At 59.4% G+C, this 18,427-nt stretch overlaps 1 protein-coding gene across 9 annotated transcripts; it reads left to right on the top strand.

Annotated features, from left to right (window-relative positions):
- Positions 1–3,593: 3,593 nt before the first annotated feature.
- Positions 3,594–17,648, top strand: PDLIM7 (PDZ and LIM domain 7). 9 transcript variants are annotated; one of them, XM_028849957.2, is made up of 14 exons: positions 3,594–3,670; positions 4,655–4,761; positions 8,730–8,881; positions 8,992–9,022; positions 9,481–9,599; positions 9,992–10,012; positions 10,265–10,401; positions 10,505–10,541; positions 11,549–11,610; positions 11,760–11,994; positions 13,146–13,326; positions 16,869–16,989; positions 17,077–17,192; positions 17,329–17,648. In XM_028849957.2, the coding sequence occupies exons 2-14, from the start codon at positions 4,666–4,668 to the stop codon at positions 17,413–17,415; spliced, it is 1,395 nt and encodes a 464-aa protein (XP_028705790.1). In that variant the 5' UTR covers positions 3,594–3,670; positions 4,655–4,665; the 3' UTR covers positions 17,416–17,648. The 9 variants fall into 9 exon arrangements, 8 of the variants coding, with proteins under 8 accessions (XP_028705790.1, XP_014997010.1, XP_014997012.1 ...); XM_077937480.1 differs by lacking the exon at positions 3,594–3,670 and adding an exon at positions 4,301–4,468; XR_013395027.1 differs by lacking the exon at positions 9,992–10,012 and having other exon boundaries at positions 10,781–11,610.
- The last annotated feature ends 779 nt before the right edge of the window (positions 17,649–18,427 follow it).

Below are 18,427 nucleotides of genomic sequence, written 5' to 3'. Positions count from 1 at the left end.
CAGGAGTCTTGGCCACCAGAGGGCGCTGTGTCCCTGTCCAGGTCCAGTTGCCACCCAGGGGCTGCCTGTGCTGGGAGGCTCCCGGGCAGTCGGGGACACAGACCTGTGCTTTCCACCAGCCCAAGGAATGGGAGCCAGGGGTCCTCTCTGCTGGAGGACTGCCAGGACCCCCAGGCTGCCACCTCTTCCTTTGCTCATTTGCTGTTTCACTTTGTCAATCCTTCCTTTCTTCGTGTGTTCATTCACATCCACTGTGTGTAGGCCCTGGGGAAATGTTAGACAAGACACATAAGCTGTGTGTCTTCATTGTCCTAACAAAGAACACACCCTGGAAAGAGCGCCGCAGAGAGTCCCCATTCCCCCAGCTCCCTCCACACATGCACTCTGGAGATGCCTTTTCCACATCCACATGTCTCGGGTGCTATGGGATTCCTAAGTAAACAAACACTTCATACGGAATGTCAGATGATGGAGATGCTATGGGGAAAAGTAAAGCAGAGGGAGGGCCTAGTGTGCAATGCGGGTGAGGCATCAGGGGATTGCTGTTTCAGATGTGATCAGGGAAGGCCCTGGGAGGAGGCAACATCTGAGCAGAGACCTAAAAAAAGTTGGAAGCCTGTTGCTGAGATACCTGGAGAAGTGTTTCAAGGGCCGGGCACCGTGGCTCACGCCTGTAATCCCAGCACTTTGGGAGGCCAAGGCAGATGGATCACTGGTGGTCAGGAGTTTGAGAGCAGCCTGACCAACATGGAGAAACCCCATCTGTACTAAACATATAAAAATTATCCCGGAATGGTGGTTCATGCCTATAATCCCAGCTACTCGGGAGGCAGAGGCAGAAGAATCACTTGAACCCAGGAGGCGGAGGTTGCAACAAGCCAAGATCACACCACTGCACTCCAGCCTGGATGACAGAGTGAGACTCCGTCTCAAAAAAAGAAAAAAAAAAAAAAGAAGTGTTTCAAGCAGGGGAACTGGCAAGTGGACAGGCCCTGAGGCAGGAATATGCTTGGCCTGCTGGGGGAAATGTGAGTGAGGAGGCCAGGGTGGCTGGAGTGGAGGGAGCGAGTGGTAGGAGTCAGACGCAGTTTATTCGTGTTCTGTAGGTCTTAAGGACTTTAGTTTTATTTTGGGTGCAATATGATCTCACTGGAATGCTAAAAGCTGAGAGTGACATGGTGGTGTGATTCTGGCTTTAAAAATATCACTTTGGCTGCTTCATGAAGACTCTGGAAGGGGCAAGGGTGAAAGCAGGGATACCCGTTAGGAGACTGTTACAGGGGCACAGGCACAAGATGGCAGTGGCTGGGACAATGGTGGAAGCAGTGGTTAGATGTGAACATGCTGAAGGTGGAATTTGCAGAATCTGGGGGAGGACAGAAGAGAAAGGAAGGATAACTTCACCATTTCTGCTGAACCAGTTGGATGAATGTTGGTGGCACTTGTTGAAGTCAGGAATGAGTTAGGGAGGTGGGAAAGGCACAAGGTGGGACAGGTGGGCCATGATGGCCTGAGATACCTAGCACAGTGGCTCCCCAACCTTTTTGGCAGAAGGGACTGCTTTCACGGAAGACAATTTTTCCACGGACTGGGGGCGGGTGGGGGTGGCTTCAGGAGGGTTCAAGTGCAGTACATTTATCATTAGATTCTTTTTTTTTTTTTTTTTTGAGATGGAGTCTCGCTCTGTCACCCATGCTGGAATGCAGTGGAGCCATCTTGGCTCACTACAACCTCTGCCTCCCCGGTTCAAGTGATTCTCCTGCCTCAGCCTCCTGAGTAGCTGGGATTATATGCATGTGTCACCACGCCCAGCTAATTTTTGTATTTTTAGTAGAGATGGGGTTGCACCATGTTGGCCAGGATGGTCTCCAACTCCTGACCTCAAGTGATCCTCCCCCACCTCAGCCTCCCAAAGTGCTGGGATTACAGGTACAGGCGTGAACCACCGCACCCGGCCCATTTATTATTAGATTCTCATAAGGAACGAGCAACCTCGATCCCTCGCATGCACAGTTCACAATAGGGTTCACGCTCCTATCGGAATCTAATGCTGCTGCTACACTCAGCTTCTCTGGCTTGCCGCTGCTCACCTGCTGTGCAGCCCAGTTCCTAACAGGCTACAAACAGGGGGTTGGGGACCCTGATCTAGTAAACATCTAGGCAGCGTTTTGGATAATGGAGTCTGGAGTTCCTGGGGAGAGGTCAGGCTGGCCATGAAACATGAGATGCCTTGGCATACAGGTGGTATTGAAAGCCACAGGACGGTACCGGGTCTTAGGGGGTGAGAATAAAGAGAGATGGCATCAGACGGCCAAAGCCAGAGGCAGAGGAGGATGGGGAGGAGGGGCCAGTGGGGCAGGGAGAAGCTGTGAAGTCAGGGAAAAAGGGTGTTTCGGGGGACGAGAATCCACCCGGACCCATGCTGCCCCTAGGAGGGGCAGGATGAAACTGAACCACCACGGATTCCATGGCCCGATGGCCTCCAGGTCACAGGTGACCTTGAGAAGAAAGATCTCAGGGGACCGGTGCGGACAAGAGCCTGCCTGGCATGGCTTCAAGAGATAACTGAAGGAAAGCAAGTGGAGACGCGATAAACAGACAACTCCCTGGAGGAATTTGACTTTCAAGAGCAGAATTAAAGGCTAGTAGTTGGAGAGGGATGTGGGGTCAAGAGAAGGTCTTTAACGATGAGAACTCTCACAGCGTTTTATGCAGAAGAGGGTGGGTGTGATGACTGTGGATGGAGAGGGGAGAACTGCAGCAACCATGTCCTAGGAGGAGCTGACCGGCCGGGACCACCAAGCGAGTGGAGGGTGGACGCCCCTTCCCTCACCCCGACACCCGCATGCTCTCAGTGTCCGCGCCGCGGGCCCTAGTGCCCGGGCTGAACGCGGGGCCGGGACTCTGAGGACGCCTCCCACGGGGCGCAGTCCGCTCTGGCCAAGGTGGAGCGGGACGCGGCGCTTCCGACGGTGTGCGGGTCGGGTCGGGGTTGTAGGGATGCGAGCGAGGGCAAGGCCCGAAGGCCAGGGACCCCCGGCGTCCGCTCCTGCCCTGTGTTCCTGCCTTCGGTAGAGCGTTGCGCAAATCAAGCTTTAAACGCCCCTGTCCCCCTCAACTTCCCCACCTTATCTCCTCCCAGGCCCTCTGATTTAGAAATCCTGCAGCCCCCGATGGTTGCACCTACGATACCGACCCTCGCAGCAGCCCTGCGAGGCGAGTATGATCGTCCCATTTTTCGGAGTAGCAAACTAAGGTTCAGAGACGACTAGGGCCCAGGTCGGTCTGGTTTGCAGGTCCGCTTTCCCCTCCCTCCGCCAGCGGGCGGTGCGGGGACTGGGCGAGGCAGCTCCTCCCTAATGAGGCGACCCGCAGCCCCGGCCCCGCCCCGACTCCGCCCCACTGCAGGGCCCGGGTCGGGGAGGCCTCTCAGCTCGCAGCCCGACGGGACGTGGTGATTGGGCGGGACGGAAGAGCTGGGTGGCGCTTTCCACCAACGGAGATCGTCTAGTGGGCGTGGTCACGACGAGGGCGTGGCCGTGTGCCCCGCCCCCTTCCGCGCGCTCAAAGTGGAGGGTGACTGCGGGGGCGGGGTCAGAACACTGGCGGCCGATCCCAACGCGGCTCCCTGGAGCCCGACGCCGAGCAGCGCACTGGCGGGGCCGAGCAGGTATCGACGACCGCGCGGGGCGTCTTGGGCTGGACCAGGCGGGCGCCTGGGGCCTGCTGAGGACCACAAAGGGCACTGGGGGTCGCGGTCCAGGCTGTGCTTCCTCCCGCGGGCCCTTGCCCCTGCCTCCGCCCCCGCCCCCGCCTTCCTGCCGCGAAGCCGGCTGCGGCGGGGCCGATTGGCGCCTGCGCTGCTTCCTGCGGCCGGGGCCAGTCTAATGCATGGGGCCCGGACGGGGGACTAGGGGGAAACTGAGTCACGTCGGTGTGGGAGCAGTTCTGTGTGGGAGGCACCATCCCCATTGGGCTCCGGGAAGGATCCCCCTCCAAGCTATGCTTTAGGGTCCCAGCCCCCACCTGTCTCCACAGGGGCCGCACCCCACTCCCGCCTTCCCCTTCTTCAGCACCCAGGGGTCCCGCCCTGGCTCCCAGCAGCCTCGACTGGTCCCGGAATGGCTGGGAGGATCCGCTGCAGCCGCCTCCCTCCCCTCCCCCTCGTGTCCCAAGCCCCCGTGTGCTCCCTGCGCTGGCTCTCCGCACAGTGTCAGCTTACACGCCTTATATAGTCCGAGCAGGCTCCAGCCGCGGCCTGCCTGCCGGGACCTGGGGGCGGGGGAGAGGAGAGCCGGCCCCTGACTCACCCGGCCGCCCGAGGCTCCAGGCTGGCTTGCGGGGAGGCCGCGCCAGTTTAGTCCCTCGGCCCACCCCTGGTTGAAAAGAACCTCCACTCTGGATTCAGGCACCCCTCACAGTTCCAGTCCCAAGGGGAGGGAGGCTGTTCCTGTCTTTCCAAAGTGAGGTCCGCCAGCAGCCCAGCCCAGCCTGACAAAATACCTGCCTACTATGGCTTGCGTGTGCTCAGGGGCTGCCCGTGCCTGCCTGGCCCCTGTCCAAGCCTGGTATCTTGAGTTGGGCCGGCCGGCCTGCCTGCTTGCCTGCCTGCCCACCATGCTGGCCACTCACCTCTTCTCTCCTCTCCTCTCAGGAGCCGGCATCATGGATTCCTTCAAGGTAGTGCTGGAGGGGCCGGCACCTTGGGGCTTCCGGCTGCAAGGGGGCAAGGACTTCAATGTGCCCCTCTCCATTTCCCGGGTGAGCCTAGGTTTGGGGAGGGGGCTCCCCCAGCGGTCTTTGGGTGCTCAGGTCTCCAGAGGGTGATGGGGGAGTCCTAACAGGAGCTGGTCAGGGGCTAGCAGGCCAGGAGATGTCCAGGTCCGAGATGTAGTGGTACCTGCCCGCTGCAATGACTCCCAATGAGGTGGATACTGGGAGGGAGCACCCAGGCTTCCCCAGTCCTGCACTGTACCGGATGCTGTTCTCCCAAGCTCCTGTGGCCACTTCTGAGGGCGGGAGGGAGGATCATTGTGCAGGATGGGAGCCTGACATTTCCAGGAGGTATCTAAACTTGAGGTGGCAATGCTTGGAGCCAGGCCCCAGGCAGGGCACTGTGACTGTAGGATTTCACTTCAGACACACTTCTGCCCAGGGAATAGCAGTCCTCATCCTGTTTTTCCAGATGAGAGAAGAACTCATGAAGAGGTGGAGGGGCTCGCTCATCGAGTCCATGTTGAAGCAGGGATTGGAATTGAAGCGCGGGATGGTGTGCATTTGTTGTGGGTGGAAGGGGTCTCTCCCCAGCCTATGTAAGGACCTGCATCCACCATTCCCATTCAGGACGTGGTGGCCTTTGACCCCAAGCAGAAGTGCAGGACAGGGCTCCTCTCTAGGGGCTTAACTTCAGCTTCCAAGAGCCTGCCCTGGTGGGGGTGGAGCTGAAGGCTGGCTCCTCCCTGTAGCAGGGGGATTGCCTTATAAGCCCAAGAATGCGGCCCCACGCTGGGATGGCCAACAGTGGCTGCAGTCTGCAAAGCTGAAAAGGGCTGGCCTAGGCCTGGCCCCCTGAACCCCACTGCTGGGCCCCTCAGCTGGTCATCAGGCTGCAGCTCCAGCTGTATGGTCCAGTTGTGAGACACAACAAATTGCCTGCCCAGAGTGGGTGAGGCCAACCTGTGGGCTGGCATCTCTGACTGGCCTGGGGGTCAGCAGGGGGTGGGGACTTCCTGCCCCTATATCCGCCTGCCCAGAGAGGCCCACCCAGGCGATGGGTGGGCAGGCAGCTGTTGTCAGGAAGCCCAGGGCAAGCCCAGCCTGGAAGGGCCCAGAGGGTTGTGGCCTGAGGAGGGCGTCAAGGTGGAGTCTGTCTGTAGGAGTTGGGCATGGGGGTTAGGGTAGGCTCTTCCCAGGGGTCCTTCCACGGTGTTCTCCGGGAACCTGCCCCACCAGCAGGGTAGTGAGGGCAGTGGTCGCCCTACCACACACATCCTCCTACACAGTCCTCACACAGCTCTGAAAACCCACCCGGCGTCCTGCCCCTTGGGAAAGTGCTGGCCCAATGCGTCTGGGGACCCTGAACCTCAGTTTCTTCCCTGATGGAGATGACTTTCAGATATGGCCTGTTGGGGGCACTCCAAGCTCCAGCTCCCTGGTCAGCATCCCCGGCATGTGGGTGGGGCCACTAGCTGATCCCAGCCCTGGAGTTGGACCTGGGCCCACATGGGTGGGTGAGGTGGGCTTTTCTGAGTTAGGCCAGTCCCCTCCCCCTCCCCTGACCCCAGGATGGAGGGAGATGGGAGGGGTGAGGGCTGGCCGTGGGCCCAGGCCTGGGAGATGAGGTAACGTCTGGGACTGGGGGGTTGGGCTGCTCAGGCTGACTCACCCCCACCTCATGCAGGGTCCAGCCCCCTGGCTTTTTCCCTCCTTGGTTCCTCTGGCCTTACCCTGCTCCTGGCCTGAGCCCCTCCCTGCCTCTCTCCAGCCACCCACCCAGCGCTGTCTCCTGCTCTCCTGCCGCCCTCTCCATGCTCTGAACACTCCTCATCCTCTGCTTTCTGCCCTCCTCACTCTGGGAAGGGAAGCCGTCCCCGCCCCCTACCCCCTCTCCAGGAGCCAGCTAGCTGCTCCTGTGCACCCCAAGACCTCCATCTCGGGCTCAGCCCACACCTCCCAGGAGCCAGCCCTGTGGGCAGGGAGTGGCTGGGCCAGGTTTCCCTTCTACTGACTCACCATGACCTTGAGTAAGTCACTTCCCCTCTGGGGTGTCACTTCCCCACATACCGTATAAGGGGTTGATTTAGTTGGATTGAACTAAAGGTGAGGGAGGGGCTCAGGATGTCTCCAGGTGGACTGGCCCCCCGGTTGGGCCCCCATGCTCAGCAGAGGTGGCCCACAGTGCCTTAGGGTCAGGGACACTTCCTGGCCTTGCCTCTTACTAGCTGGGTGACTTGAGGCAAGTTGTTTAACCTCTCTGTGTGTATTTTCTTTTTTCCTTTTTTCTTTTTCTGACGGAGTCTTGCTCCGTCGACCAGGCTGGAGTGCCGTGGCGCCATCTCGGCTCACTGCAAGCTCTGCCTCCCGGATTCACGCCATTCTCCTGCCTCAGCCTCCCGAGCAGCTGGGACTACAGGTGCCCACCACCACACCCGGCTGATTTTTTGTATTTTTAGTAGAGACGGGGTTTCACCATATTAGCCAGGATGGTCTTGATCTCCTGACCTGGTGATCCACCCACCTCAGCCTCCCAAAGTGCTGGGATTACAGGCGTGAGCCACTGCGCCCGGCCTCTGTGTACATTTTCAAGTGCAAAATGGGTAAAATCCCTGATTACTCCACAGGGTTGTTGGAAGATTCAGTGTCAATATGTAGCATACTTGGTGCTCAATAAACGGAAGCAACTGTTCTTATTTAGCGAGTGAGGAAGGGGCCACTGAGCTCTCTTAGCCTTCTGACCTCCCATGCAAGCAAGAAATCATGTTGAGCCCAGCTCGCCTTTCTTTTCCTGGTGCTGTCAGGCTCTGTGTCTGGCTGCCCTGCCCTCTGACATCTCTCTGAAACCTCTTGCCTCCCTTTTCCCTGTCTCAGCCCAGTCTGTGCACTGGCCCACCTGAGGAGCCTCCTGGGGCCTCTGGCAGCCTGGACCCCCCAGATCCCCCCCACCCAGTGAAATTGTCTTCCAGCACTGCCTCACAAAAGCCTACTTACTGCAGTACCAGGCCTCTTGCCAGATGGCTGGGTGGCCCCTTGGGCTCAGACCCAGTCAAGCTGCCCCGCCTGTGTTGCTGGGGCTGGCCTCGAGGCCTGGAAGGGGATTATCAGGGTCACCCCTCTCAGGGCCTGGGAGATACCCCATCCCAGACATTAAAACTGCCAGTGGCTCCTCTACCCTCAAAGCCAAGTCCTAGTTCCTTCTGGCATTCAAAGCCATCATAAGTAAACTCACCCGCTAGGCAGCACACCCCATTCTCCTTTACCGAGGCTCACAGCGTCCTTGAAGTCATTCCTGATGGTCTCAGCTCATCCTGGTGGCAGCCGTTTCTCCCAGCCTACTGTCTCCTCTCATTGCCACAGGAACCAGGGACTCCCAGCTCAATAGCCTGAAGGATTGGGGTTGGAGAAAGTTGGCAGTTGAGGGCTTGGGCGTGACACCCATGTATGGCCTGTGAAGCCCCGGCTGTCACCTTAGGCCCCATTCAGGCAGTGTTCACAGGGAACCGGAAGATAACAGGGCCTGTTCTGGCGCTCAGAGGGTCCTAGGAGACCGCTGCAGATGGCCCCTCACAGGGTGCTGGGGGGTAAGAGGTCCGTAAGAGCCCCGGGTGGTTTCAGGGAGGAAGCTGCCCCCTGCATGGGTCAGACGGCATATCTGGTAGGTGGAGCGGCCTGGGCAGGAAGCCAGCAGGAGCCTCAAAAGGCAATGGTCCTCCTGAAAAACTTGGGCTTTAGCCTGAGCCTGGCTGTTTGTGGACATCATAGCAATTTCTGGACTGTGTGGGAGGGTCGTGGTGGTGAATAAATAAGCAGTGTGACTGGGGAAATTGTGAAGCTCAGGTGAGTGCCACCACCTGGCTTGCTTTAGTGTCCAGCAGCTGCCTAGAACTCTGTTGAATAAGAGCTCTCTGGGTTCTGGAAGTGGGGCAGCTTTGGGTGGGGCAGGGTTACCACCATCAACCTGGCTTGGGTCTGCAGGAGCCAGGGCCTCAGTCACTTTGCTTCTCTCTCCATAGCTCACTCCTGGAGGCAAAGCGGCGCAGGCCGGAGTGGCCGTCGGTGACTGGGTGCTGAGCATCGATGGCGAGAACGCAGGGAGCCTCACACATATCGAAGCTCAGAATAAGATCCGGGCCTGCGGGGAGCGCCTCAGCCTGGGCCTCAGCAGGTATGCGGGTGGGCATGCATGGGTGCAGGTGGGCATGCATGGGTGCGTGGGCGCTGGCGGAGGGGATCCCCGCGGGCCCAGCCCGCTGTCATGCTTTCCTTCTTCTCCAGGGCCCAGCCAGTTCAGAGCAAACCACAGAAGGTAGGAGGCAGGCCGAGACATCTGGGTGCGGGCGGTGTGGGCTTGGACGGCCGGGCCTGCTCGCCCTCCTGGCACATTCTCGGTACCCCAATCCCTGGCCGGAAGTGGAGGGTGGAAACGAGCTAAGGCGGGTCTAGGGCCCTGGAGTTGAGCCAGGGGCTGCCGCACGGTCCTGGCACCACGCATGTCCGCCTGTCTGTCCGCCTGCCTGCCTCCCGCCATCGGCGCTGCGTGCTCGCCCGCACTGGGTCAGCCCTCGGTCCTGCGTGGACTGAGATCAGCACTCCCAAATGGGCCCCTTGAAACCTGTTGTCCTCTCCCCTTAGCCTCCAGACAGATGTGGGGGGTGGGGGTGGGGGGCTGGAGCTGCCGCTGTCCTCTCGCGCAGGCGCCCCACTCCCACCCAGGTCACCACCCTACCCCGCCCGCCCGCCCTGCCCGGCTCTGTCTCTGCCCAGGCCTCCGTCCCTGCCGCGGACCCCCCGCGGTACACCTTTGCACCCAGCGTCTCCCTCAACAAGACGGCCCGACCCTTCGGGGCGCCCCCGCCCGCTGACAGCGCCCTGCAGCAGAATGGGTACGTCGGCCCCTGCCCGCCCGCGCCCACGCCCACGCTATCAGGCCCCCTGTGGCCCCACGCCCGCTGCCCGCTGCTGCTCAGTCTGTGCTGCGCCCCAGCCTGGCGGAACCGTGCGGCAGCGACCCCTGGCGGCCGGGGTGGGGCTGCAGGCACAGGGCCCCTCCCGAGGCTGTGGCGCCTTGCAGGGCACCGCCCTGGGGAGGGGTCTCTGAATGAGGCCGCGCCCTTCGCTGGCGGCTGGGGGTTGGGTTGTGGTGTCGGGCCAGCTGAGCCCCAGACACTCAGTGCCGCCTTGTCCCCGGCTGTTCTGACCCCTCCCCATCTTTCTTCCTCTCCTGTGCCTGTCCCTTTGTCCCTTTATCTGTCTATCTGTCTTATTTCCTTCACAGGTGCAGACCCCTGACAAGTCAGTGAGCCCCCTCTGCCTGTCCCTCTCTTCTTCCTTTTGGCACTCTGGGCGGCGGCCCCTCCCCACCCTAGCTGCCCTCCTCTCCACTTCGCCCTCCTGTCCTCTCACCCACCCGCCCAGCAGGGCTCCTAGCCTCACCCTTACCCACTCCCTCCCATCACTGTAACCCAAACCCACATACACCAAATCCTGGGAGGGGCTGCCCCCACTGCCCACCCCCAGTGTGGGGTTCTGAGCCACACCCTCCCCACAGACAGCCGCTCCGACCGCTGGTCCCAGACGCCAGCAAGCAGCGGCTGATGGAGAACACAGAGGACTGGCGGCCACGGCCAGGGACAGGCCAGTCGCGTTCCTTTCGCATCCTTGCCCACCTCACAGGCACCGAGTTCAGTAAGTGCCAGCCCAGGGCAGGGGGTAATCTTCTGGCCCCAAGCCCAGGCGTGAGCCCTGACCCTCTGTCTCTCTTGGTCAATGCCTGCCTCTGCCCTCTCAGTGCAAGACCCGGATGAGGAGCACCTGAAAAAATCAAGGTACAGGGATGGGCATGAGTCCCTCTCCCACCTCCTGCCTCTTCCATTCCAGCTACTGCCCTATGTCTACTCCTGAGGCTCCCAGCTGGGGCTCTCCATTCTCCTTCCTTTCTTCCCTCCCTCCTTCCTTCCTTCATTCCTTCCTTCTTTCCCTCCCTCCTTCCTTCCCTCCTCCCTCCCTGCCTCCCTTCCATCTCTCCTTCCTTCCACTTCTTCCTCCCTCTCTCTCTGCCCCTCAGGGAAAAGTATGTCCTGGAGCTGCAGAGCCCACGCTACACCCGCCTCCGGGACTGGCACCACCAGCGCTCTGCCCACGTGCTCAACGTGCAGTCGTAGCCCGGCCCTCTCCAGCCGGCTGCCCTCTCTGCCTCCCTTTTTCTGTTCCTCCTGCCCAGGGCACCCCCTTAGTGCCTCCAGCTTCTGCCTACCTCACCCCCCACTTTCCTGCCCCTGGCCTGAGCCTCCTGCTGGCCTGGCCCTGGCCGCACAACTGGGTTCATCTGACACTGCCTTACCTCTTTGCCCTGTGGTACTGCTGTCTGCCAGGTCTGTGCTGCCTTGGGCCTGGAAATAAACATTCTCAGCCCTGCTTGCTCTGCCTCTGTTTTCTATCTTTGTGCACCTGGTTTGCATTTGGGGTGTGGGGGTGTTTCGTGGTTTGGACTCAGTTTGGGCCCTGCCGTCCTCGTTTTCAGTGGGAGGGGGGTACCTGGCAAAGGGGCCCTGCCCTGCCATCACAGATGGCTTCCTGGCATGAGGGGAGCCCCAAGAGCTGCCTCAGAAGCGGGAGCCTTGCTCCATCTCCCAGCTATAGACAACATACCAGCTACCTGGACGTTGCTATGAGAAGCTGCCCTTCCCATCCCTACCCCAGTGGGACCTGGAGTCCAGCTCAGCAGTTTCCATGCCCCCAGGCATCTCCCGTGGGGCCAGCAGGACCCAGGTTGGGGGGTGGGGCCATGCCAGGAAGCTCAGCCATGCAGGGCCTTGAATGGCAGATCTTGCAGCCAGGTGCCCAGGACAGAAGCCCCAGCCCCAGCCTCATCTACACCCCAGGAGCCCTGGCCTGGTGAGAGGGAGTGGGCTCGGGCCTGGGCAAGGGTGGGCAGCCTCCAGGGCATGGGGGTGGCGGGCTTCTCTCAGCTGCCTGGGGCTCCACCCCCTGTCCTTTGGGGTCCGTGGGCACCCCTTTAGAGCCACTTTCCCCGGCCCCGGCAGGCCCTACCACCCCCAGCCCCACCAGCCGCCCGCCCTGGGCTGTGGACCCTGCGTTTGCCGAGCGCTATGCCCCGGACAAAACGAGCACAGTGCTGACCCGGCACAGCCAGCCGGCCACGCCCACGCCGCTGCAGAACCGCACCTCCATCGTGCAGGCAGCTGCCGGAGGGGTACCAGGAGGGGGCAGCAACAACGGCAAGACTCCTGTGTGTCACCAGTGCCACAAGGTCATCCGGTGGGTGTCCTGTTCCCGTCCAACCCTGGCTTTCCCATCCTGCAGCCCAACCCCACCTGTCTGCCCACCCATCTTGCCTCAGCTGCGACTGGGGGGAATAAGGATTCAGTTCCCAGCTGGAGTAGGAGTCGGGACCTGAGCTGGGTCCTCAGATTCTTAATCCCACGCTACCTACCCCAGCCTACCCACAACACTTGCTAGCAGCATCTGCCCTGCCGAAACGGCCAAAGGGCCAACCATAGGCTGAAGCTGCACCCCTACCTTTGCTGCTCTCTGGGCCAAGAGGGGCCTGCCCCTTCCCAGTGCCTCTGCCCCCACCTCCTGCTCTCTGTCTCTCTCTGCTCTCAGAGCATACAGGCCTAGAGCCCCTCCCTCTGTGCACTGCCCCGTGGGGCCAAGCAGCATCAAACACCCCCCAGCATCAGCAAGCTGGATTCTAGAGGCTTCCTAGTCCTCAGCCCTGGCCTGCTCCTGACTCTGTCGCCCTTTTTTTCTTTTCCTTCTTTTTGAGATGGAGTCTCACTCTGTCGCCCAGGTTGGCATGCAGTGGCACGATCTCGGCTCACTGCAACCTCTGCCTCCCGGGTTCAAGAGATTCTCCTGCCTCAGCCTCCTGAGTAGCTGGGATTACAGGCGCAGGCCACCACGCCTGGCTAATTTTGTATTTTCAGTAGAGACGGGGTTTCACCATGTTGGCCAGACTGGTCTCGAACTCCTGACCTCAGGTGATCTCAGGCCTGCCTCAGCCTCCCAAAGTGCTGGGATTACAGGTGTGAGCCACCGTGCCCAACCAACTCTATCAGCTCTTGCCAGGTAGATCAGGCAGGCCAGCAGGATAGGATGGCCCCAGGGTTTGCCCAGGGGCTCCTCAGCTTTCATGAGGCTCCAGTCGTCAGCCCTTCCTCCCGGGGTCCTCCCTGCTCTAAAACTGCCTCTCCTGTCACCAGCAGTTCAGTGTGACGGGCTGGCTCTGCAAGCTTCATGGCTGTCATGGTCACTTCCCAAGCCTGTCTTCTACCCTATGTGGAAAATGGGGAGAATGAACTCCTCCCTCCCGAGGCTTCCCGGTGGGTGGTCAGTCAGCCTGAAGGGGACCAAGACCTCCACCTCCTCTGCATGCGCTCCCTCTCACTGCCCTCGCCTCCCGGCAGGGGCCGCTACCTGGTGGCGCTGGGCCACGCGTACCACCCCGAGGAGTTTGTTTGTAGCCAGTGTGGGAAGGTCCTAGAAGAGGGCGGCTTCTTCGAGGAGAAGGGCGCCATCTTCTGCCCGCCATGCTATGACGTGCGCTACGCACCCAGCTGTGCCAAATGCAAGAAGAAGATTACAGGCGTGAGTAGGGCTGGCTGGTGGGGAGGCGGGCCCAAGCCTGTCAGTGGGAAGGAGGGCTGCTGGGCAACCCTCAGACTGGGGGTCTCCCCGAGTGAGCCCTCCGGGTCCTTACCAGCCTATATAGGCTGCTGTACTGGCCTCACCCTGCATTAGTCAGGATGCTCTTAACAAATGACCATGTTCCTGCTCAGAAGCCGCCCAAGGCTGCAAAGAGCATGAGGACCAAGCCAGGAGAAGCTCTGGGCCCTCATGACTCCCACTTTGGGCTCTCCCTGCTCTAGTGAAACGGTAGAAGGGCCAGCTTTACATGCTGAAGCTGCTCTGTCTCATGCTTCCTCCTTATTTCTGGATCCAGAGCCAGGGCTGCCAGGGGTAGCCAGAGAGCTCTGTGATAGTGATGTTCATATCAGTGAGGTTTTACCTTGACCACAAGCAGTGGGAAACTCAAAATAATGGTAGATTATTCTTCGCCTAAAAACATCTAGGGGTGGGTGGTCTGGGACTGGTCTGGTGGACCCAGGCTCCGCCTTGTTGCTTGACTGTTCACAGCACCTGCTTACTTACCACTCATAGAGAAAGATACTTCAGCCTCTGCCAAAATGCCCACCTCCCAGCCAGCAGGAAGTTGGAAGGGGAAGAAAGGGGACAGAGCTCCACGGAGTCCATCCTTAGAGGATGCTGCCACCTGACCCTTTGCTTCCATCCCATTGGTCAGAACTCAGTCACATGACCACACCCAGTGACAAGGGAGGCTGGGAAATACGGTCTTTATTTTAGTTACCCATGTGTCCAGCAAAATTGGGGGTTCCATCAGTAGGCAAGAAGGGGAGAATGGCTGGGTGCGGTGGCTCACGCCTGTCATCCCAGCACTTTGGGAGGCCGAGGTGGGTGGATCACGAGGTCAGGAGATCGAGACCATCCTGGCTAACACGGTGAAACCCCATCTCTACTAAAAATACAAAAAATTAGCCAGGCGTGCTGGCGGGCGCCTGTAGTCCCAGCTACTCAGGAGGCTGAGGCAGGAGAATGGCATGAACCCGGGAGGCGGAGCTTGCAGTGAGCCAAGATTGCACCACTGCACTCCAGCCTGGGCGACAGAGCGAGACTCTGTCTGAAAAGAAAAAAAAAGAAAGAGAAATCTGCCTCCCAGCCTTGGGCTCCCGCCCTACCAGCCCACACCCCTGGTAGAGCCCTGTCTATGCCCAAGTTCCTTCACTGTGACCTTGTCTGCTCCTATACAACAAGCAACACCAGACAGTGAGAAGAGCCAGCCAGACACGGGCACAAAATCTGTTTCTGTGATCTATTGGCTGTGTGAGCAGGGGATATAGTTGCTTTCTCCGGGCCTCACTAAAGAGAAGGGTGGCACTGTGCTAGGGCCAGCACAGTTGCAAGGTAGATGTAAGATGGGGTACAGGTGTTGTGGAGGCCAGAAATGCGCCATCTGAAAGCTACGTGTCACCCACACGTAACGTCTTGTTTGGCCTCCACTGTTTCATTTTAAAATCAGTAGCCAACAATTTAAAATCAGAAGATTTGCCTGATGCAGTGGCTCATGCCTGTAATCCCAGCACTTTGGGATGCCAAGGTGGGAGGATTGCTTGAGCCCAGGAGTTCAAGACCAGTATGGACCCCTGTTTCTACAAAAAAAAAAATTAGAAAATTAGCCAAGTGTGGTGGTGTGCACCTGTTGTCCCAGCTACTTGGGAGGCAGAGTGAAAGTGAAATCTCCTGCTTTTTATTTCTTTATGTATAACGATAGGGTCTTGCTCTGTTGCCCAGGCTGTAGTACAGTGGCATGATCACTGCTCACTGCAGCCTTGATCTCCTGGGCTCAGAGGATCCTCCCACCTCAACCTCCCAAATAGCTAGGACTAGAGATGCCCACCAGCATGCTCAGCAGATTTTTAAATATTTTTATAGAGATGAGGTTTTGCTATGTTGCCCAGGCTGGTCTTGAACTCCTGGCCTCGAGCAATCCTCCTACCCTGACCTCCCAAAGCACTGGGATTACAGACGTGAACCACTGTGCCCAGCAGATTTCACTTGAGCACCTAGATTTCAGCCTGAGCCAGGCAGGCGTTCCTGAATGAACCAGTAGCACCGTTGCCAGAAGAAGAGGTGCTCCTCCGTATGACACAGTCCCCACTTGACCCTTGCAGGGATTGGATCTGGGATCCCTGGATTTAAACTCAGGGCTATCCTCATAACAGCCTCACAAGGCCGGGATTAGCTTCCCAGTTCACAAGGGAAGAAACCAAGACTTGAGAAGGTCAGGGTCTGGCCAAACCCACAGATCTCTGACCCTCATGCCGCCTTGAGGCCCCATGCTGCCCTCTGCCTGCTCCAGAGGTGAATACTGCTGGCCCTGGCTGGCCCCGAGGCTCCTAGCGAACAGCCCAGCCCAGGGAGAGCTCAGCACCTTGTGCCTCTGGCCCCTCCCACCTCCTGCGGAGCCTAGTCAATTCACCCACAAAGGGCCAGGCACTGTGGGGCTAGATCAGCTAACAAAACAGTTGATGCTTCATGCCCTTCTGGGCCTTACGTTTTGGCTGGAAGAAGAGGGGAGAGGCAGACAGTAAGCAATAAGCGCAATAAGTAGACTGCCTGGAAGTAATGTTAGATCACATTATGGAAAACAGGAAAGAGTAGAGCAAGAAGCGCTTGGGCGTGGTGTAGGGAAGGCAGCTGGCTGCTACTCGTGTGGTCAGGGTGGGACCTCGTGGAGAAGACTGCATTCGAGCGGAAACTTGAAGGGGGTGAGGGGTGAGCCTTGAGATATCCGGGGCAGAGCAGTCCAGGCAGAGGGGACAGCCAGTGTCAAGCCCAGGACAGGAGCGTGCCGGGTGTGCCAATTTCAGGCAAGAGGCCAGTGTGCGGAGGCAAGGTGAGAACGCAAAGGAGAGCAGTGGGGGAGACAGGTGGGAACGAGGTCAGACCTGCTGGCCTCCAGCGTCTGCATGGGGCTTGGTTCTTGCTGGGAGAAATGGGAAGCGGTAAGGGGTTTCATGCAGGAGGATACAGACTGTCTCGGGTTGCAGGGGTTGCAGGGGCCTGCTGCGGCAGCTGGGATCAGAGGGAGGAGCTGTAGGCCAGTTGTGTGTGATCCCAGGGGCCAGATCGCTGTGGCTCACCTCGCATCAGGGAGGCTGTGAGCAGCACGCAGAATCTGGATATGCCTTGGGGGTGGGCCCCACTGGATTTCCTGGGGGACCTGGTGTGGGGTGTGGGAGGAGGGTGTGTTTGGCTGCAGCAAATGGGAGAATGGAGTTGCCATCCGTGTTACGGGGATGCCTGTGGGAGGAGAGGTTTGGGGCGAGGGGATCAGGAACTGAGTACTGGACATGGCAGGTCTGAAGGCGCAGTGGACATCCACTCAGAGACCTTGGAGATGGAGATGGAGGCATGGGAGTCCTGAACGGTTAGATGTAGTGTTTACTATGAGAAGGAACAGGGCCCGCGGCCAGCTGCCCTGTGTTCCCGTGACCCAGGGGAGGGCGGGAGGGGCCTGAGCCTGCCGAGTGACTGGCACCTCCTTCCAGGAGATCATGCATGCCCTGAAGATGACCTGGCACGTGCACTGCTTCACCTGTGCCGCCTGCAAGACGCCCATCCGGAACAGGGCCTTCTACATGGAGGAGGGCGTGCCCTACTGCGAGCGAGGTACCTGCTGGCCAATGAGGGTGAGGAGGGATGGTGCATGGGGCAGGCATGAATCCAGGTCCCCTTCCTCTCTGCTCCCATCCTCAGACTATGAGAAGATGTTTGGCACGAAATGCCATGGCTGTGACTTCAAGATCGACGCTGGGGACCGCTTCCTGGAGGCGCTGGGCTTCAGCTGGCATGACACCTGCTTCGTCTGTGCGGTGAGAGCCCCGAGCCTTGGCCTCAGCCCCAAGTCCACCAGCCCTCTGTTTATTGCCTGGGGGATGCAGGAGAAGCTGGGAAGGGGCCTCTACTGCTGCCCCCAACCCCATGTGACTGGGCCTTTGCTGTCCTTAGATATGTCAGATCAACCTGGAAGGAAAGACCTTCTACTCCAAGAAGGACAGGCCCCTCTGCAAGAGCCATGCCTTCTCCCACGTGTGAGCCCCTCCTGCCCACAGCTGCCGCGGCGGCCCCAGAGCCATGGCCTGGCATTTCTGGGTAGGGCTGGCAATGGTTGCCTTAACCCGGCTCCTGGCCCGAGCCTGGGGTTCCCCGGCCCTGCCCCACCCGCCTTATCCTCCCACCCCACTCCCTCCACCACCACAGCACACCGGTGCTGGCCACACCGGCCCCCTTTCACCTCCAGTGCCACAATAAACCTGTACCCAGCTGTGTCTTGTGTGCCATTCCCCTGTGCACCCGGAGGGGTAGAACTTGAGTCACGTGGCAGGGTGGAGAGTAAGAGGGATTTCTTGGGCTGGCCATCTTGGTGGCCCTCGTGATGCGGACGTGGCAGGCTCATGGTTAGTGGAGGAGGTATAGGCGGGACCCCATGTGCCAGGCCTGGTGCCCACAGACATGAGGGACGCCACTGGTCTGGCCTGGCTTGGAGGTTAGAGAAGGGTAGTTAGGATGGGCGTGGTGGATCACGCCTGTAATCCCGGCACTTTGGGAGGCCAAGGCGGGCAGATCACTTGAGGTCAGGAGTTTGAGACCACTCCGGCTGACATGGAGAAACAACGTCTCTGGTAAAAATACAAAATTAGCTGAATGTGGTGGGGCGTGCCTGTAATCCCAGCTACTCAGGAGGCTAAGGTGGGAAAATTGCTTGAACCCGGGAGGTGGAGAGTGCAGTGAGCTGAGATCATACCGCTGCGCTCGAGCCTGGGTGGCAGAGTGAGACCTGGCCTCAAAAAAAAAAAAAAAAAACACACAGAAAGGTAGTCGTAGTTGGGGGTGGATCTGCAGAGATACGGGGTGGAAAACAGCAATGGCCACAGCAAAGGCCTGGAGGGGCCAACTGCCGTCCAAACAGAAGATGGGACTGGAGAGGGTAGCCTTTAGGTCCCGGGAGGCCACAAGTGCCAGGCAGTAGAGCTGGGGCTGTCTCTTGAGGTCAGGGCAGGGCACGGCACAGCAGAGTTTGAAATAGATTTGTGTTGTTTTCTAGAAA

Source organism: Macaca mulatta, chromosome 6, assembly GCF_049350105.2.
Source record: "Macaca mulatta isolate MMU2019108-1 chromosome 6, T2T-MMU8v2.0, whole genome shotgun sequence".
NCBI lineage: Eukaryota > Metazoa > Chordata > Mammalia > Primates > Cercopithecidae > Macaca > Macaca mulatta.
The sequence above is the reverse complement of the archived record's forward strand: the minus strand, read 5'-3'. Positions and strand labels throughout refer to the sequence as shown.